The 20,536-nt window shown below is 39.3% G+C and overlaps 1 protein-coding gene across 1 annotated transcript in view; it reads left to right on the top strand.

The window, feature by feature from the left end:
• The window catches only part of MMS22L (MMS22 like, DNA repair protein), a 71,710-nt gene that overhangs the window by 9,622 nt on the left and 41,552 nt on the right, over positions 1-20,536 (top strand). Inside the window, exons 5-14 of the mRNA XM_053381502.1 lie at positions 907-994; positions 1,079-1,253; positions 2,035-2,128; positions 3,851-3,981; positions 6,172-6,285; positions 6,780-6,959; positions 9,661-9,723; positions 13,661-13,780; positions 14,434-14,660; positions 16,114-16,623. Of these exons, the coding sequence (XP_053237477.1) occupies positions 907-994; positions 1,079-1,253; positions 2,035-2,128; positions 3,851-3,981; positions 6,172-6,285; positions 6,780-6,959; positions 9,661-9,723; positions 13,661-13,780; positions 14,434-14,660; positions 16,114-16,623 (1,702 nt within the window). The remainder of the gene's footprint in view (positions 1-906; positions 995-1,078; positions 1,254-2,034; positions 2,129-3,850; positions 3,982-6,171; positions 6,286-6,779; positions 6,960-9,660; positions 9,724-13,660; positions 13,781-14,433; positions 14,661-16,113; positions 16,624-20,536) is intronic.

The raw sequence follows: 20,536 nt of genomic DNA, 5'->3' as shown, positions 1-20,536 counted from the left end.
AATGCTTGGACACAAAGTGTAGCCATCCTTTGGCATAACGGATAAGCAAAGGACACCGTCAGTTGGCTAATACATTGCACATTTTGAGTTGGCAGCCATAAAACATGGTCTTTAAAAATGTTTTGAAAGGTGCATGCCAAATCCCAAAGCTCTTTGAAGCATTCATGTGCACATGGATGTACCCTGTCCTGGGATTGTTTATGAAGAAGGGCAAGATAAACATATTTTAAATAAATAAAGAGCAAGCATGAGACAGATTTATTGCTCTATGCACAGGAAGATTTTTGTCTACAGTTTCCCATGCACATCCATCAGTGCAAAAATAACTGAGGGAGGATCAATCCCTACTCATGCATTTAAGCTGTTGGATCAGGACCAGCAAAGCTGAAGCATCAGATGAACTACAACTTGTTTTCTCCGATTCCATTTTAGCTTTTTGAGGTTCTTCTGTTTCCATCTTTTGTATGGAATTTCTTTCATTAAGGTACAGTTCTGACATTGTGTATACATCAGTGCCACTTTAAATAGTGAGCTGTCAGGATGTAGTAACATAACCATCCTAGTAGTGTTTTCCATGTCACAGTAGATCTCTTGGGTATTTTTTAAAGGCATGATGTGTGTAGTAAGCTGCTGCATGTAAACAGCTTCTTTGCAGAAAGGTTTCAAACAGTTGCCATGTGGCCGCTGATTATTTCCCCTTATGTGTTAATGTTGTTGTCTATAACTCTTTAATTTTATTTAGATTGAGTGCCCACATGACGTGATAGAAATTACTTATTCCTGTTTGTTCATTTGTATTTTTTATAATCAACTTGCACGCTGTTTCCCCTTCAGTTTGGGGAAAATGGGTTATGTCAATGCAACATACCTGAAAGCGCACATTCCTGATTTCTGCCTTGGTTTCAGGTCAGGCTGCAGAGCTTCACTGGGAAGCCCAAAACATCAGGCAGCAGTGCATTCAGTTCCTGCAGTATGCAAAAATGTTCATCTTCAGGTAGGTTGTCAGACACGGTTCCTGTTTAATTTTTGTTTGCATAGTTGGTGCTGCATGATATTACATATTAACATCTTCATTCAGATATCTGGTGCCACACAAAGCAGAAGATGAGTTGCTTCATCCATTTGAAAAGCAGGAAGCACAATTCCCTTCATTACTTGTTGAGGAACTCCATTCTTTGACATTGCACGTTGGACACCTGCATGAACTCTCTAGTTGTGTTCTTGGAGGATTGACTGTTCCGCCACAAGCAAAGGTTTTGACTGTACTTTTTGTTGTTGTTGTTGTTGGCGCATATATACATTTCTAGTTGGCACATATTATAATTTAGAGTTGGAAAAGAGGCATTATAAACTTGCTGGCCAGTTATTCTTGCAAGTTCTCTCTTATCATATTGCCAAGAAAGGAACATTTTGTGTATCTCACCAGGGCAGTGTTATAACTTATGGCACTATATTAGCACTAACCTAAGACATGCACCTGAGTTACATCACCTAGTGGGACAGATACTTCCAATATTGTTTAGTAGTGCCACACGGTGATATTTGCATGGTGGCTATATTTCTTGTGATAATGCTAATATGGCAGCGAAATGACTGAGCTTTCAGTCACATACGTTTTTGGTAGAATATTTTAAAAGTCCACTCTAAGTAGAACTTAGTTAGATGCAATCTTGTGTTAACATTTTGATAATAAGTTACCCTTCATGCCCCATTATAAAAATTGCAACCCCACATCCAGAAAATGAAAAGTCATTTTGCCTGAACATGCGACATTTAAAACCAGGGGTGGGAGGGGCAGGAGTACAGCCACAAACACACACATGCAGGTTGCTTTTCAAACCTTTGCATAGTTAGCCTGATAGTCCTGGTAATGAAGGGTTCCCATTCATAGGAATGTTCTTAAGCTTGTTCAACCAAAGTCTCTTAAAAATATTCTTCAGACCTTCATGCTAATCATGCACTCATCTGAAAAAAGAGCCTGTGAACCTGGGGTTATCAGGAATATTTTTGTGCAATGTTTTCTTTTAATTACAGTTATTTTCCCCATCATGGCATCTGATGCATCTTCATCTAGACATCCACTGGTCATTGTTGGAAATTCTTCATCTTCTTGGTGAAAAGATGCCAAGTAGGTTTTGCCTTTGCAGTTCAGATTGTTCTTTTGCATTATTTGTGTGTTGGCTTCTATGGGAGATGTTAAACTCTTTGGTTCAAAAAGCACATGTGCAAATTATTGGGAAAATAGTAGTCTGGAAAGTAAATCAGCACATTTTTTAAATTAAAAAAATCATTTAAAAAGTCAATTTATCTCTTCACAGCAAAACTCCATTTTTACATCAATTTAAATGACAATATATCTATCCACAACTTATTTTAAACCAATTAAAGCATATTATTTGTCCTATTGATTTCAGTGGAATTTCTGATCTATTTCTGCATGTGGATGTTCTTAAGCTCATCTTTTGGCTAAGAACCCCTCACTTGTGTTAGTCTTTCAGTACAACCCGAAACCAAATCTATTACTTGAAAGCAAAAGTTAGTCTTTAGTGTTCTTAAATTCATTTAAAAGGCTGGCAACCATGTGTACACACATGGCTAGGCCAGCAGGCCCCTGTGCAAATTGACAAGATATTCAGTAAGCCCTTGCTTATTGTCCCTTGGACATCCTCCCATTGTGTTGGGAGTGAGTTGAAGTGGAGAAGAAACCAGCAGGTTGTAAGGCAAATCCAAAAGCAATGTTCAGCAAGCAAAAGGCTTCGATTCCAGTGTGCTGGTACCCTTCCAGTACAAAATGCAGGTCATTTTATAATGGGAGCCTCTAATTTTTCTCCCCATTTACTGCTGAAAGAGTGCATTTCCCTGCCTGTGGAAGGTCCTGCCCTCCAAAATATTGTGCAGTGGGGTGGGAAAAGACAAATACATTCTGTGGTGTCTGTAATTTGTGGAAGGACACGGCTTAGTGGTAGAGCATCTGATTTGCATGCAGAAAGCCTTTGATTCAATAGCTGGCATGCCCAAAAGGCGTTGGAAGAGACATCTTGGAATGCCTCACATGTTCATTGTAGATAATGCTGAACTAGACTGACCAATGACATGGCTCAATATAAAACAGTTTCCTATGTTTGTAACTACTCTAACCTAGGAAAGTATTTCTACCTCAAACTGGAGAAATTGCCCCTCGACTATGTAGAATTTCTCAATTCTGTTTGTGAATAAACTGCAAACAAAGTACTGCAATACATATCATTGCTTTTATTCCTTGAATTGCTTCCATGCCGCTGCAACAATGTATAAAACTGCTTTATTAACACTCGCCCCTGGTCAAATGGGGTAAGAGCTGTATACAGTCATACCTCGTGTTGCGTCCGCTTCATGTTGCGTCTTTTCGCGTTACGTCCCGCGGCAACCCAGAAGTACTGGAACTGGTTACTTCCGGGTTTTGCCATGTGGGCAGAAGCGCCAAATCACGCTGTGCACCTGCGCAGACGCAGTGCTTCTAGTTGCAGACATTTCACGTTATGGACTGGCCTCCGGTACGGATCCTGTCGGTAACACGAGGTACCACTGTATGTTGTCAGAGCAGCATGGAGAAACCACATCATTATGATTTTGGCTGAATTAAACATACATTTTAAAATTTCCTTTACCTGCTGCAAAGCACAATGTCAGAAAACTAAGGACAAATTTGGGGTAATCCCCCCCCCGTTAACGTTTCCTTAAAAGAACATAAAAAAGGATGACTTGCTTTTCTTTGCTCAAATAAAGTGAAAGTATGTATGCATGTCTATGTCTGTATTCATAAAGGCAATATCAAAGCATGAACTTCCTTCGTTTCCTTTTTATTTTCTAGGGCAAACAGTGTACGCTCACAGGTTCTCAAATTTAACAGGTGAAAATTTAACCAATATCAGTTTGTTTGAAGAACATTGTGGAAACCTCTTCTATGATCTGATAAGTTTGGCAGCTAACAGGTATACAAAGGTATAATGATCATCTTATTTTGTACTGTTGTACGAGTGTTGCATAGCTGGTTCTTTAAACTAGACAGTAAAAGGAGTTTCCTATCTGAATTTAGCTTTTCATCAAATCCTTATATTTTAGCTTGTATGAAAAGACTATATCATTTAAAGACTCTTGGTTAGGAACTGTTTATTCACCTCTACTTGCCAGCTGAATGAGGAAATAATTTTGAGTTGTATTTTTGCCCTGAGTTGAAATATGCACTGTATTAAAGACTATAAGTAGCAAAAACTGCTGTAAATTATACAAAGTTGTAAAAACAGCACAATTGAAGAAACTGTTTGAAATCACAGAATTTAGCTTTCCATGGCTTCTAATTCAGATTGTATGTAAACATATATATTTGTAAGTATAGTATTTTAAAACACTTTTCTACTGCCCTTCATCAGATTTGATTCCCTGCCATATTTGTGTGCCAATGCAGTTTAAATTCTTAAGTATTAGTGTTATTATTTTTATATATTTCTAAGCATTCCATCCCCAAAGAACAATTGAGAAAGTGGAAATAATGTTACCATTAAGATCACTTATTTGTTAACACAGTTTGTTGTTATTTAGTTGTTATTTTACTTTGTATTTTAGCAATCTTATCCTTCTATGAGAACATATTTCTAAGTACTGTATCCGAAGAAAGCTTTGTTTGGAAGACTTTTAATATGCCCTGAGTTTCCTTTGCCAATCTGCTACCTTCACAAGTTCCAGACAGCAAAAAGCTTATTAATAACTTGGGTGATAAAAACATTAACCAATAGAAAATACACCCTTGCAATTGTGTAAAGGCCAGTCTAGCGTGGCATGTAACAGCAAGCAATATATAGCTAAATATAATGCAAAATAATGTGAAACTTTTTTTTTTAAATTCTGAAAATAAATGGGAGTGGTATCTAGTTGCTGTATGTGGCTACAATACCACCTGCTGGTGGATCAAGGTAAAACCCACTTGATTAAAGATGGCAGACTAACAACTCATGAAATAGTACATTGTTTCAGAACAGAAGTAGTGATTTTGTTCTATCATGTGTTTCATTAGGGCAGTGCTGTTTGTTCAGCACAGAGTTTGCACTGGAAATGTGAGAGCTTTAGGTAATTTGTATAGCGCTTCTTAAATCTAAAATTAGCACACTTTGCTCTGAAGGTGCATTATGCTCTGTAGAGTTTCCTTCCTAGCATGTATGTTTTGGTTTGCAGCCTCGGTGTATTAGTAAGGTGAAAAAGCTCTTCATGAATCCTTTCACAAAAAGTAACAGCTATTTGTGGGGTATGGCTTGTGTCCAGTTAGAGGCATAAATGCATCCCACTGCTGTTGGTGAATTGAGATATGAACCCAGCTGCCAATTCTCATCTGTTAGGGAGTTTTTAGGAAGAAATAGATAAATATTTTATCTATTTTCTTTTTTAAAAAACCCTACTAGGTAGCAGGGGAAAACACAACTTTTATCACAGACCCTTTTAAAAATATTAATTTCCTCTTTAAAAAACCACAACCCTCAATATTCAAAGTATGTTCCACTTTTTGGCTTATTTAATCCTTTGACATTTAGAGTTACCGTACTTTTCCATGTATAAGATGAGGGGTTTTTTACTCTAAAATAATGTTAAAAAACGGGGGTCGTCTTATACATGGATAGTTCAGAGGGGGGACAGGTGATTGGTTGTACCCGCAAGCTTGTCAGCGGTGATCTGCTGGGTGATTGGTGGCTGCGGCAAGGGCTGCTTTGGATTGGCTGCTGCTGCGGTAATTGGGTGGGTGATTGGTGGCTGCTGCAAGGGCAGATTTAGATTGGCTGCCGCTGTGGCAATTGGGCGTGTGATTGCCGGCTGCTGTTGTCGAGCGGGCAGACGCTTGTTGGCTTCTGCAACATGAGTGATCGTCAGCGTTTGTCAGATGGGTTTGTGATTTTCTGCATCCCCCCCCCACAAAAGCTTCGCAACTATGGGCAGTCCTCCCCCCCTAAAAAAGCTCAACAGCTCTGGGCCATCTCCAATTTTCTTAAATTTGAGTCCCCAAAAATACATGGGGGCGTGTTATACATGGAAAAATATGATGTTTTAATGACAATATCTTAGCTATTTCCTGCAGTGAATATTTCTAAAAGTGTTCATATGTTAAATTCCACTATTTGCTCTGAGGAAATTGTTTGTTCATCACAGGTAAGGCCCTCTGAAGCTCTAAGTAGTCACCACTACCCTTGCACATGTATAAAAGAATTGTGGATTTTGCTTATTCATCTGCTCAATCACAGAAATAAAGGATCCCTTACAGAGGTAAGATTCGTTGCATGACTAGCATGGGTAATATTCTATGAAAACAATTGCATTTGAAACATTCAGATATTCGTAGATGGATGAACAAATGTCCCAAACTATTTTATGTACCCTAAGCATTCTTTTACGCTTGGTTCCATTCTCAGATAATCTGTAAAGGGGTCTGTGTTCCTTGACAGGCAGAATGTGGGGCAGGTGGGCATGGTTTGGGCCAAACTGCCTTACAGGGCAAATTGGTACTTGTGCCAGGTCTAATCAGGATCCTGGGGCAGTGGTTCCCCATGCCTGATTTAAAAGGATCACTTTGAGAAGCGCAGCAAGTGATGCATATCAACTTCAGAGTCTACTAACGGTTGTCTACAAGCTGGTAAAGGAAAGCAGCAACAGGAAAATTATTGCAAGAGATGGACAGGGTGACTGGTATGTGTGTGCATTACATTATAAAATTGAACTTCTTTTAAAAAAAAAGCTGAGTGGCTTATTTTTCATTGCAGTCTTTTTGGAGCTGTTTGAATAACATTCTAAAGGATGTATTTGGAAAAAAGAGGGATACAGAAGCAGTATCTGCCTTCAAATCAATTCCTTGCAAGGACCCCCTGACTTTTTGTTGGTGGCTTATAACTCACTTGGCATTACTTCACCATGTTGACCGCAATGGGAATGTAGATGAAAAGGTAGGTTTGTTTTTACTTCTTTCTAAATCCTCTTACAGATTTTTAAATGTTTACTTAGGCCTTGTACCATACATAGATTTTTGGCACACATGCTGAGAATGTTTGCATAATGAGTTTATACCTTAAAAAGCTACTCTCTCTGATGATAGGGTAAAAAAGAAGAAGAATCAGGATTCCTCTCTCCCAATCCCCACCTACCTACAAATTTGGGTTTTTTTACCCAGTCTCTCATGCCATTAGTTAGTGCTCAGGATCCTTACAAATACTAAGTCTGATATGGAACTGATAAAATAGTCCCACAGTATTTCCAATCTACACAGGATTGAATTAAAAATGTTTGTTTGTTTCTTTACCTCCATGCCTTCTCTTGAAGCTATAACTTATCTCCTAGACCTATTCTAACATGAGGGTATGCCTGACATGTGATAAACATATCTCATTGAACTGAGGAGACTGGGCCACCTTTCAGCTTAAAAAAATTAATAAATAAATAACTGAGCTGCTGCCAATGAAATTTGGGCTGTTTACTGATTATTCTGAAAAAAGTTCCCAGCTCTCCAACTTCTGTCTCCTAACCCTAGACCTTGACAGAAAACCAACCTTTGGGGGCCAGGTGGGCACATTTTGAAATCTGAGATACTTTCAAAGAAAACAGCTGGTTGGTTTAAGGTGGGTTTTCTTTTATTTTTTTAGGAAGGTGGAGTGTAAGGTTTTATAAACTAGATTCCTGTAGCTCTGGGAGAAGATACGCAGTATGGTACTAGTGGCGAGTTGGAAGAGATGGAATTTAAATAGGAAAGTTTCTGTGTCAATAAGAAAGTATGAAGCCTTTTTTAAAACTTAAAGAAGAGAACATATAGATCATATGTATCTTTCCTCAGCTACAAAATAGTCCACATTATCGTATCCTTAAAGGCTACATTCATAAATGTTTAAAACCAAATAGAATAGTAATATTACCACTTTTGAACATTGCAGGGGTCAATTTTAACGCTGCTCTGGGCTATTGAAATAGAGTCAGAATGACTTCAAGCTAAACATTCTTGCCTTTGAATTGTCTAAAATGACTACTTTGTAAGATATGCAAAGAGTGGTTTCCAGCTGAGCAGCTTAGCAGCTCAACAGGTGAGCCAGAAGAAGAAACTAGTTTTCTCCTGACATTGTTAAAAAGAAATACTACCCATATACTTAAAAGTTGTAGTCCAAGTTATGATTCTTTTACTAAACATGACAGAAGAATACAAAATGATCTTCCAAGCCCCTGGCTCCAGACCATACATGTGCTGTTTTGCACAAATAATAGTATAAATCTTTTTCTTAGACTGCAATGCTGTATGTAGTGTGAGAGTGAGAGTGGGGTGTTCTGGAATTGCTTGCATACCTTTTTTGTGTTTGAAAAGGCAAGGCTTCTTTTATCAAAATGAGCAAGCTGAAAGTGGGATATGGCAAACTGTTGACAATAATTTTCAATATGTCTTTGGTCTATTGGCTCAGAATTGTTTAATAAAGAACTTGTGAACTGCTTCACTGTCCTTGATTCGGGTGCCAGAAAGCTTTTCTTCACTCTTCGTAGACCATTACAGCTTATTACAGTGGTTCCTCGGTTTACAAATTTAATCCGTTCCGGAAGTCCGTTCTTAAACCGAAACGATTCTTAAACCGAGGCGTGCTTTCCCTAATGAGGCCTCCTGTCGCCTGTGCCCTTCAACCGTTCAGATTCCATTCTTAGACTGAGGTAAAGTTCACAAATCGGGACACTACTTCCGGTTTTGCGGAGTTCGTAAACCGAATAGTTCTTAAACTGGACTGTTCTTAAACCAAGGTATCACTATATACATTAAACAGGGGAAGTCTTGTAACAATGTTACCCACTCCCATGAAATTACTTGTGCTTAAGGATGTCTAGAACTAACTAATGGAACCAAATTTCGTATGTTGGTTGTGGTGTTGTAGAAAGATAGATTTTGATAGCTACGATGCACATTAACAAGTTGCAGCTGCTCTTGTCAGTGCCAGATTTACGTATAAGCTAAACAAGCTATAGCTTAGGGCCCCACTCTCTTGGGGGCCCCTAAAAAATTTAAAGGGGGAAAAACTGGATGTACATTTCCAAAATATAAGATAAAAAACAAATAAAATAAAACCTACATACAGCAACAGTGTTTTGTGTTGCGTAGGCTCCTATTTGTTACGTGCAAATAGCTTTAGGTACCTATTAGGTCCATAAATTACCGTATAGCATATATTCAACATAAAAAAACCAGTGACAATTTGTTGTTGACAAAGGACAGCTGGACATATAAAGGACCCCATTACCTTCAGTAGCTTAGGGCCTCATCAAACCTAAATCCAGCCCTGCTCTTGATACTTCAGAGGTAGTTCAGTAGGCATGTATTCTGGATTTTAAAAATTAAGAGTAAAAAACTGCAGTGTACTTCTAAGAAAAACAGGTAATTTTGCTATGTGTAATGAGTACTTTTTCTGGCCTATCCATACTACCGTAAAATACATTTGTTCTCTGTGAAGACAATAAATGTTTTGCCTATTAATCAAACTTAGTGGAGAAAAATGAGTGTTCTACATGCCCGTTTGTAGCAATAATTAAAAGAAGGTAAATATCACTTAGCTTGCCATGCATAGCTCACTTAGTATTTGCTTGCCAAAACCAGATATTTATCATTCAATATGGTTTTTCATCCAGAAACCAATAGACTCTAACTGGTCCTTTGTGGAAGATCTATTGAAGCAGTCCATCAATAGTCAAGTAAGTATGTTAAGAATCACAGGCAAGTTTGATTGGGCTGATTTGGGGACAGAATGTGAAAATGATTTTATTCACCACGTTGCTTTCAGAAATCTGGCTTCTTTAACTCAGGAGTATGAACAACCTTGATGATCTGTGTGAGCTAGGCTGCTGTGTAGTTTCCTTCTTGTTAGTGGTCATACTCCTGAGTGCTTGTGTTTTGAAGATAAATTGTCAGATAGGGTGGGGGGGCTGGGGAGAGATAATTATCCTGGACGTATTACTTGGTCCCTTTGACAAGATGTATTCCGAATAAGAACAGGATGCTTAGAAAATGTAAGCTCTATGCTGAATCTGAGGGTATCAGGTTGAGAGACGTGATGGGAGAGATAGTCTATTGCATTGAAAATTCAGCTATATCCTCATCACAGCAGGAAGGTGACTTGCCTTGCTGAGCAATTTGTCTTACAGGCTTGAATCAAACTCTTACTGATAAGGTTGTAGCTTCTGAGCACTCACTTCATACCTTATCATTTTTCTTTCTACAGAGCTGTTAATGCAGTACTTTGTGGCCCAGAGGTCAAAATTGACCTCCTTTTTAGAGTGCTTTTAAATATGCTGTACATGTTAACACGTTCTCTGTAAAATGTGTTTTTAGGTTGCGTGGCACAAATTGTAATTTATGTAACATCAGCTATTACAAGAATTTCTTTAATTTGTTTGTATATTTATTGCATTTATGAGGTGTCACATAAAATTTACTGCGTGTCCTATAAAGATATGTAGCAGAGGATAGGAGGCCAAGTAACAGCTTTTATTTTGGCTTTGTCTAGTCAAGAGCTACTTTTAACACTACGATGGTGTTTTGTGATGGGAATGAGCCTTGACCTTCCATGTTCTCTCCCTCTTTCTTCCCCTCTACTTCTGGCGCAGCAGTGAAGAGATCAGAAACTTTCAATCAACCACAGTTTAGGGTTCCATCCAAACACTAAACTGTGGTTAATCTCACCTATGGTTTGTTTAAAACACACCTAATTCATAATTTGTGGTTTAAAGTTGACTTGTTTCAAATAAGACATGTTTAAAATTAGATGTAGTCTGCTGGCTTCAAGTGGTCACATTTATTTTTTAAAAAAACACAGTGAAAGCTTGCAACTGCTCTGTAGCTGCTCTTCTGGAGGAGGGAATATGTGAGCCCAAAGGCTTTGTGGGCTCATTTTCATGGTTTATTATATTGTCTTGATGGAGCCAAAATGTAAGCATGTTATGATACTGCATTAGCATAATTTTAGTATATCATCTAGATTTTTTACAGTGCATGTCTACACAAAAGTAAACCCCATTGAATTCAATTGGACTCACTACATTTTAAATGTTTATAGGACTACAGCTTTACTATTACTCTGCAAGCTGCTGTAATTATATATATTATATTAAAATTATGTATTTCATATATATAGAGAGAGAATAGGTTTTAGACGATTTAGCCAGTTTATTACTGCACTTGCAATAATTGTTGGGGTTTTTTTAAAAAAAAATGCTGCTATTATAATTTGTTTTTAAGGCTAAACTGAGTGTTTGTTATAAGAACAATGTAGGGCGTAACTGGCTGCTGGAGTTATGGGAAGTGTTTTGTAGAAATTAGATCCTTTACAAGACTGTTTTTGAGAAAGCTGTTTTCCACCTCTGGCTTAGCTATGCAATCAAATGATTTATCATGTGATGGATAATAAAGAAGAGCTCTAGGTTATCCAAAACTATTTGTTCTTGTTTTATCTTGGAATAATTAATAATGTATACCAATATGTCCTGTGAAAACTAAAAACGAAAAGGAAGTCCAAAATTAATATTTTAAAAACTTAGCATGTACCTACTACCCCATAAAGTGCACACCTTTCCTTGATTCAGGAGTTGTCAGGAAGCCATAGCGAATTATAGCTCCCGGCAATCTGCTTTTGTGTGTGTTGCAGGTATGGTTTGGAAAAGGCATACAGTTCCCAAATGGTGGTGTAGATGGATAGCACACGAAATATTTAAATCACATTTGCTTCCACAGTAACATGTAGTTTTCTATGATTTTGAAGCACATAAGTCACATTTTGGGTAGATCTATCTGACATTCCTTCCAGGCTATAAGTCCTTTCTATCGCATTTTTTAGCCAAGCAGCTAACTTAGATGCAGGTACTATAAATGTTTAGGGAACACTTCAGCCCAGTCCAAGATGATGCAGATCTGCTACAGAAATCTGAATATATGCTCCATGAAATTAAACTTTGATTGAGGTAGACTTATTGAGGGGTCTAATTACAAATCATGTAAGAGCCAGCATGGAATAGTGGTTAGAGTGTTGGACCTAGTACCTGGGAGCTCAGTGTTCAAATCCTGCTTAGCCACAAAGCCCATTGGGTGACCTTGGGCCTTTCACAGACTCCCAGCCTAACCGACCTCATAGGCTTGTTGTGAGAATAAAATGGGGGAGTATACCCCACCATGAGCACCTCAGAGGAAAGGTAGGGTACAAATGTAATAAAGAAATGCCATATAGCATGCAGTGAAGCAAGCTGAGCATCAGAGAAGAGAGTTTCCTCATCTACCTTTTCCTTGTCACTAGATATTGTGACTTTAGTGTGTGGATTCCTTGCAGACTGCTGACCAGTCAGATGTAAATGTGAGCAAAACCTATCCACCATTCCCTTCCAAAAGGAAAATGTGTGGGGCTCAGTAGGGTGCTGACCCATCTCAAAAAGCCACTGTAGGTCATAGTCATATTCTGAGTTACAAACAGGATCCATTCCGGAGGCCCGGCTGCATCCTGAAAACTTTGTAACTGGAGGCACCCTTCTGCGCATGCACGCGGCACAATTGAGCGCTTCTGCGTATGTGCGCGTGGCGAAACCCAGAAGTATACACTTCTGGGTTTGCCATGTTCGCAACCCAAAGTTTACTTATCCAGAGGGATATGTAAGCAGAGGTACGACTGTACAGTCTTTGGGCAAGGATTTTTTTCTAAAAAGATAACGTTGTTGCTTAATGATTTAGAATGCATGATTTGTATTTTTCAATCAATTAGGCCTAGGTATCTTGAGTTTGTTCATACCATAGGGCTATATAAAAGCTGGCTCCCATGGTTCCGCTTCATTATAATGTCACATCAAGGAATGGAATCCAGGGAGAAATATGCAAGTGGATAATGGGTGGGACTACACTGATCTGAGTCAGTTCTCGCTTGTTTGTCTTGGAACAAAGTGGCTGTAATCTGAACACAGTTGAGGGGTGAAGCAAGGATAATTCTGCGGTAGCATCATGCAGTCTTGACCTCAGAAATGAATGCAGATTGGCCCATTCCAATATAGTTTATAGAAAATTAGATTTAATTCTCTAGGCTTTAAGATGTTACATTCCTGGCCCACATGGGCATATGCATAAATGCCACATGTCACAAAGTGCTAATTACCAATATTATCTCGACATAATCTTTGCAAGCTGAATGGGCCAGGATCAGTTTGCTATTCAGAGGCCAGAATGTTCTTAGAACAAGCATTTTTCTATTGTGTCCAGTGGGTCTTAGTCATTAGAAAGTGGTCTTGACACAATTCAGTATATAAACTTCTGTTTGGAATTTACCTAGATGTGGCCTCCTTATCTGGGAATTACGCTCCAAATTATCTTTCATAGCCCCTGGCTTTATAGCTATATGATTCTAATGCATAAAAATGTAGGTAGAGTTTCAGTAGATGACAATGCTGGTACTTGTCAGATTTTATTTTCTAGATCGCTGCTCATATTAATGGATTGGCTTGCTTCTAAACTGGAAATAACATTTGGGGCGGGGAGGGGGATATTCTCAGAATCCGAAAGCTTTATATTTGATTGTGACCAAGGTTGTTTTTTACTACTAAAAGAAGAAGAAGCTTGCTAAATAAAACAAAATTGCATTTGAATGTCTTTGTTTGCTAGGCTGGAATATTAGAGGAACAGTTACGAACGCATCTTCAGTGCTGTTTGACATTAAGTCGTATCTGGGATATGAACCTCTCAGCCATCACCATACTCTGGGAACATTATAGCAAGAATCTGGTTAGTAAATAACGTCCAAGAAAGCTGTAAGTGGGCACCCGTCACCTTGAGAAAGTTGTTATCTAGTCAAGTCTGCTTAGCAGTGGAAATGCTTATGGCCTCATTCCCCCTGCCCCCAAAAAATCCCTCTACAGTTTCATTCATTTACAGTTTCCATCCCACTTCTTTCAAAAGGGTCTGAGTAGCTTCCCAATATCTACATTTTTTTTAAAGGGAGGGGGAAAGATGTGGAGGGGGAAAGAGAGCAACACCCTCCTATCTGGCAATCATTCTCTGACGTGAGGCTAGATTGTTCTTCCCCTTTGCCTCTGCTTCTACAGTTGTTTGCAGAATTCCTCCAGGAAGGAAGGGGGAAATGGGATCTCATCAGTTGTGATCTTCTAACCAAATAGATACAAACAAGCAATTCTTTCCCTTTTAAGTGTTCTTGCAGGCTGGGAAGCAGCCTTCCGTTAGCCCCTTTTCATTCTATAGTGTGTCTCCTTTGCGTCTGCAGTCACTGGATCTTTTAGTTTCAGCTGCCATTTCCACATGGTGATAGAAGAGCCTGGGATGGAGCAGTCTTGTGTAGTGGTGGTAATAAAGCCTTGTGCCAAGGAAAGGCATAGCTCAGCTGTAGCTTCAATATACTGCATTTTCTTTCTTTCTTTCAGAACAGTCACTTTACTATTCCTTGGTTTGGTCTCAAAGGTCTTGCAAATATTAGTAAAACACCCATGTCTATGTATGAGTCAGTGAAGAGATGTTGTGGCGACATACATACTCCTGACATGTATACCACCAGCAATAGTTACCAATTTTTTCTTCACATTTTGGTACAAGTAATGAAGAAGGCAGCGAAGACCAATGGCACTAATCCCTGGAAGCAGATCAAAGGAAGGTACAGTGGCTTTTGAAGTTTTCCACATACTGATACTTTCAGTGATTGACTAAATTTGTTTTATTTAAGAAGGTGTGCATCTGTAGTGTCAATATTCATGAATTCTGAAATATTCCTGAAATATTTATAAAAATTATTTTTTAAAATTTGATTGGGGGGGACCTTAAAGGTGTTTACAAAAACAATCAAGTTACCATTTAAAAAATACAACAATAATCTAAAATATACAGAAATTTAAAACCAAAATAAATTAGACTAAAACCAATTAAAACTTAAATGAATCTTATAAATGTATTGGCATTTTTTTATTCCATCTGGACATTTTTTGGATAAAAAGATGATGGGTGGGGAAATGACATAAGCCCTGCTGGATCAGGCCAATGGCCCATCTAGTCCATCCTCCTCCTCTCACAGTGGCCAACCAAATGCCTATGGGAAGCCCACAAGCAGGACCTGAGTTAATTAAAACTCTACTCCTTTTTGATTCCCAGTAACTGATCTTCAGAGGCACTCCACCTGAGTGGAGGCGGAGCATAGCCATCACAGCAAGAGCCATCAATCACTAGCTGGATCCTGCGCCCCACCCCTGCAGTACAGTTCTTCTCACTCTTTCAGTATGCATGGACAAAAACCTCCTATACTGTCATATCTAAATGAGCCTTCAGGTGTTTTTGACAGCAACTCCTGTCATTCCTTACCAATGGATGTTCTAATTTGGGCTGAAGATAGCCCAGCAACATCCGGTGCATAAGAGTGTCTTAAGTAATATAGAGTAGACCCATTTAGAACTAATTCAGCTGCATATCTAGTGGTGCATTACAACATGTACAATCATTATTTACAGTGGGAAGCTCTTCTGCACTGTTGTATTGAGACCTAGCTGCCCTGTTCTGGTCTTTGAGATACAGTGGTACCTCTGGTTACGTACTGAATTCGCTCCGGAGGTCCGTTCTTAACCTGAAACCATTCTTAACCTGAGATACCACTTTAGCTAATGGGGCCTCCTGCTGCTGCCGTGCCGCTGGTGCGCGATTTCTGTTCTCATCCTGAGGTAAAGTTCTTAACCCGAGGTACTACTTCCGGGGTAGCAAAGTCTGTAACCCAAAGTGTTTGTAACCTGAGGTGTTTGTAACCCAAGGTACCACTGTATTTGTCCTCTGAATACCAGTAGTCTCTGTGGTACTAGATGAGAGATGGCTAGAACAGCTGGCAGAAAATATTGTCAAATCCATTCTTCTTGAGGTGTTTGCAGTTCATGTGAGCACAGTCCACTTCCCAGTTTTTTCATCTGAAGTACTCTGGTTCCAGACAAACTGGTGGTTAAGGATAGGCCCACAACTCACCTTGAGCAGAAAGAAATTCGGCAAGTCTTTGGAATGCAGATTAATGGAGCAAAGGATAAATACAAAAAAAGGTTTTAAGAAAAGTGTCTTTGTGCTTTTTTTTTTTGCAGAATTTATTCCAAATTCCACCAGAAAAGAATGCGAGAACTGACGGAGGTGGGCCTGCAGAACTTTTTCCATCTTTTCCTCGTGCTGGCAGCTATAGCAGAGACAGAGGACGTTGCCAGCCGCGTGATGGACCTTCTGCATTTCCTTAGTCCGGTGTCTACAAGCCTTTCTCTGAGAGCTTTGATCTGGAAGGGCTACTTTGCCTTCATCTTAACGTATGTTGAAAGGAACATGGATATCAGTGTGCTAGCTGAGGAAGTCTCAAATGACTTCCACAAAAAGGCAAAGGAATTCTTAGTTGCCAGAAATGACCCCTTGCAGAAACAAAACCTCTGGGTGCTGCTTTCCATTTACGTTGATGGCGTCCAAGAAGTTTTTGAGACCAGCTGCCACTTGCACCTTTCCGAAGAAAAGCTGCTGAGTGATGGCTTTAGTATGCTGCTGCCTGGTTGCCGAGGAGCTGAACTTGCAAGAGTGTTTAGCTTCTTGCAAGATGTTCTGTTCAGACTGAGGTAAGAGTTTTTTCATTCGTATTTTCTGAGGGTTTTTTCCTGCTTCAAACTTCTTTTATCAGATTTATCGCACATTGACTTTCATACACCTACAGTGTAATACGTGTAATTTATAATTGATTCATTTTAAATAATTTTATCCCACTTTGCAGCATAAAAGTTTTGGGTGGCAAAGAACAAAAACGATAAATTCATTATAACTTAAATTAATCAGAGGGCTGAGGTATGTAAGCAGAAGGCGCGGATTCTTTAAATTATGAATTAGCGTGATGAAGATGTTGGATCCATTTTGGTACAAACTTACCATATTCATCCAAAGAAACATAGAGGCTAACTCAAACTCTAAAAGGTGTAAGCCACAAAACTGAAAACAGTCTACCAGTGTGATGTCTCCTGTTTGATGCCTGACTTGGACTACACAACAATAGTGTTTCAAGTATCTGGCCACCATATGGAATGAGTGTATTGTATTCACCTTGGTGGGTTTTGAGAATTTAAATGGAAGAATGCAAGAGATGTTAAGGGCTGATGAACAAATGTTGATCACTTCTTGATGGCAGTATTAAGTGATGACTTGTGTCTGGGTAGCCATTCTGCCCCACATAGTATGGTCAGGGATGATAGAAACTTTGGTCCAGCAATAACTGGAGAAAACCATATTGCTTACCCTTGACAGTCACTGTTCACAGATAGACAGCATCCTATTGCTTTTTAATGGATTTGAATCTCACTTGTATGGCAAGTCAGTAAATGAACGATATGTATGAATGAGTACAGCAGCCTTGTATTTCATCGGGGTTGCAAAGCAGGGACATAGCGCTCTGCTTTGCTATCCTATAGGCTTGCATACCGGCCATGGAAGAAGTGGCTTCACTTCCTTTGTGATCAATATGGAAGCTGACTGGAATGGTGAAGTGGGGCAGAGCGCTCTGCTTCACTGGCATGCTAGCCGACTGGATTGGTGAAGCAGCTCTTCTGTCTCTTTTGAGCAGTAGCAATAACTGTATTGCCTCCACTTTCTTGTGCAGGAAGCAGGTCAAATTGCTCTCCTGCCTTCTGCAAGCTGGGCAAGCTGCTTGGCTCGTGGGATTCCATGGATCCTGGTGCAGCTTGAAAATAACAGAAGCGGTTTGACAGTTTCTTGTTTACAGAGGCAAGGGTGGGAAGGAACACAATGCCTTAATGCTGAGCTAATAAATGTGTTGCCCTCCAGATGTTGCTGGAATGCCGCTCCTAGCATCCCTAGCCATTGGCTATGCTGACCGGGACTGATGGGAATTTGATTCCAGCAACAACTGGAGGGCAACACATTGGCTATCCCTGGCTTATTGAAATGTTGTAAGCTGTTGGCATTCTCATTTGCTTCTGAACTTATTCGTAATTGTATATTCATCATTTCTGTTGTAGATCTGACACACACACACTTTTTATATATTACACATACCTGTTTGTAGAGCTTTTGCAATATTTCACGTAGCCCCAAAGTTCCTGCTTAGATAAAAACGACATAAAACAGGAGAATGGCATGGTGACTAGTAAAAATTGGAAGGATAGTGTCTCATCACTAATCAGTTTTGCCTTGATTTATTGATACAGTTTACAACCTCCAAACTGTCCTTTCCGCAATAAACATATTTCTGTCCACTAATTCACATTGGAGGCAGCTCTTCAATTTGAAGGGGGGAAAGCTGCCTTGGGGAGGTCAGAAGACATCTTCCCTTGCCGTCCTGCCACAAGCCCTAATGAGGCAGTTATTGATTGGTCACTGTAGAAATCTGAGGATTTGTGGGGGAGGAGCGCTAGAAAATATGCATTATGAACAGTGGGAAGAAACTGACCTGCATGTTTACCTTAAGTACTTTGTTACTGTCTGGATAGTTTGACTTCTGCTGTCACTAGCTTGTAAATCCAAGGACAACTGATTATTTTTTTTTCCAGGCTGTCTTTGAACAAAGATAAAGTGTTTGACAAAGGGTAGGTGATTTATTAGGAGGGTCTTTGTAAATTGGTTTAACTTGGTTTTTAAAAAGTGCAGACTATCCAGATGCAGAAGACACACTCTGGAACTGTACAAAAGCATTGCACATGCTACCTTGGAAAAGGTCCTTCGGTCTTGAATGGCCTGCATAGTCCAACAGAGATGTATTTTTGACGTTCAAATAACATGAAATTCTTAATTTGAAAAAGCCTTAAATGTTGTATGAATTAATGATAGCTGTGAAGTTCTGATCCCAACTGCATGCTTCTTCATTACCTGATTGGAAAGCTCCTTCCCATCTGATTGCTGTCAACAGGACCAGCCCTAATGTTAGGCAAAGTGAGACCTCAAGTAGCAAATGCTGGAAGATAGGGAGCAACAGCAAGGTAGTGGGGACAGAATTATTTATATTATTTAAAAGCATTTCTAACCTCCCCAGCTCACAAGAGCCTGGGGGTAGAGTGCAATAAAACAAGGCAAAGAAATAGCGTGTCAGCAACACAGCAATATAAACAAAAAACAGAGCAGGAAATGAACAAACCAGAACGGCATGCAACAAATCCGCATAATTACTGAATGCCTGAGTAAGCAAATACATTCTCAGCTGGTGGCAAAAGCTCACCAGTGATGACACCAACTGAATCTCAGAAGAGAGGAACTTTCACAAACATGGTGCAATGGCAAAGAAGGTCCTTTCTCTGGATAAAGATGCCATGTCCATTTGGAAGAACTAATAGGGTCTCACTTGTAGTAAGGTCAGTATGGGAGAAGGAGATGTGCCTTGAATCTCGCCATGTTAGTAGTAAGCTGGTAGCCACTGCAGCTGCTTCAGTACAGGTGCTTCAGGACAGGCTGTCCCAATAGACATGTGCTGACATGGCAGGAATCTTCTCTTTCTCACCTGCCCCCTTCCCAGTAGTGAGGAACAGCGCTACAGGAAAGCATCTCCAGTGCCACTTGGTGATTTTGTGAAGAGGTCCTTAAGATTTCTGTGGCTCATTTGTGGATGGGATGAGTAGATAAAATTAGATTGTACTTAAGGTCAACCAAACCTTCCTTTCATGTGCTGGGCTCAGCCATCAGTAGCATATCATAAGCATTTGGGTGGCTTGTGAAAGATTTCTCCTCCCTGGAGTTTCACCAGAGACTAAGTCAGGTTTGGGTGATAGCCATCTATAGTCATACTTTGCGTAGACGACTGAAAGCAAGTATGGGTGTTACTTGGTTAGATACCACCCTTTATGTTTGTGCTGGTAGTTGGTAGCCAGAGGGTTTATTCTAATTGGCTTCAAATTCATATCTCTATTTTTATTTCTCTGCTTTTCAGCATGTTACCCTTCCCTAATCATGAAGTGCTTAATATTTTTAAATAAAATTAATACTTCTTGCAACTTGAAAATGAACATGATGGTATAACTGTTTACTGACCCCAGTAAATGAATACAATATGCAGTATTTTGACAAATGAGGCAAATCCATAAACCTGTTATATTATTGGCTGCGCTTGTGCTAACGTATGCATGTATGTTGGGTTTTTAAAAATGATTTTAGGTTATTTTGCTTCGGTGCTATTTTTAATATGGTTTCAATTTTTTAAAATATCTATAACTGATTGGTGTGGGTTTTTTTTAGTTGTATCTGTTATTTATTCATTTTATAAACCGCCTTGGGTTCCACATTGAGAGAAAGGCAGAATGTGTGTGCGTGTGTACATATGCAAACCATATAATAATATTTATTTCCCAATTGTATAAAAGCAAAATGCACATAGCAATATTGTAGCCCAGTGTGGAGAATATGTAGCTTATTCTTTGTGGGTCTGCCAAGAATAGGGTTATAGAGCAATACCCTTGGCCAGATTAATAACATGCATTCTTGGCTGCCTCTCTGATTTGGCAAAGGAGCAAATGTCTCGCTGTAGCAATCCTTCCTGTT

The sequence above is a fragment of the Podarcis raffonei genome, chromosome 3 (genome assembly GCF_027172205.1).
Source record: "Podarcis raffonei isolate rPodRaf1 chromosome 3, rPodRaf1.pri, whole genome shotgun sequence".
NCBI lineage: Eukaryota > Metazoa > Chordata > Lepidosauria > Squamata > Lacertidae > Podarcis > Podarcis raffonei.
This window is presented reverse-complemented; position numbering and strand designations above follow the sequence as displayed.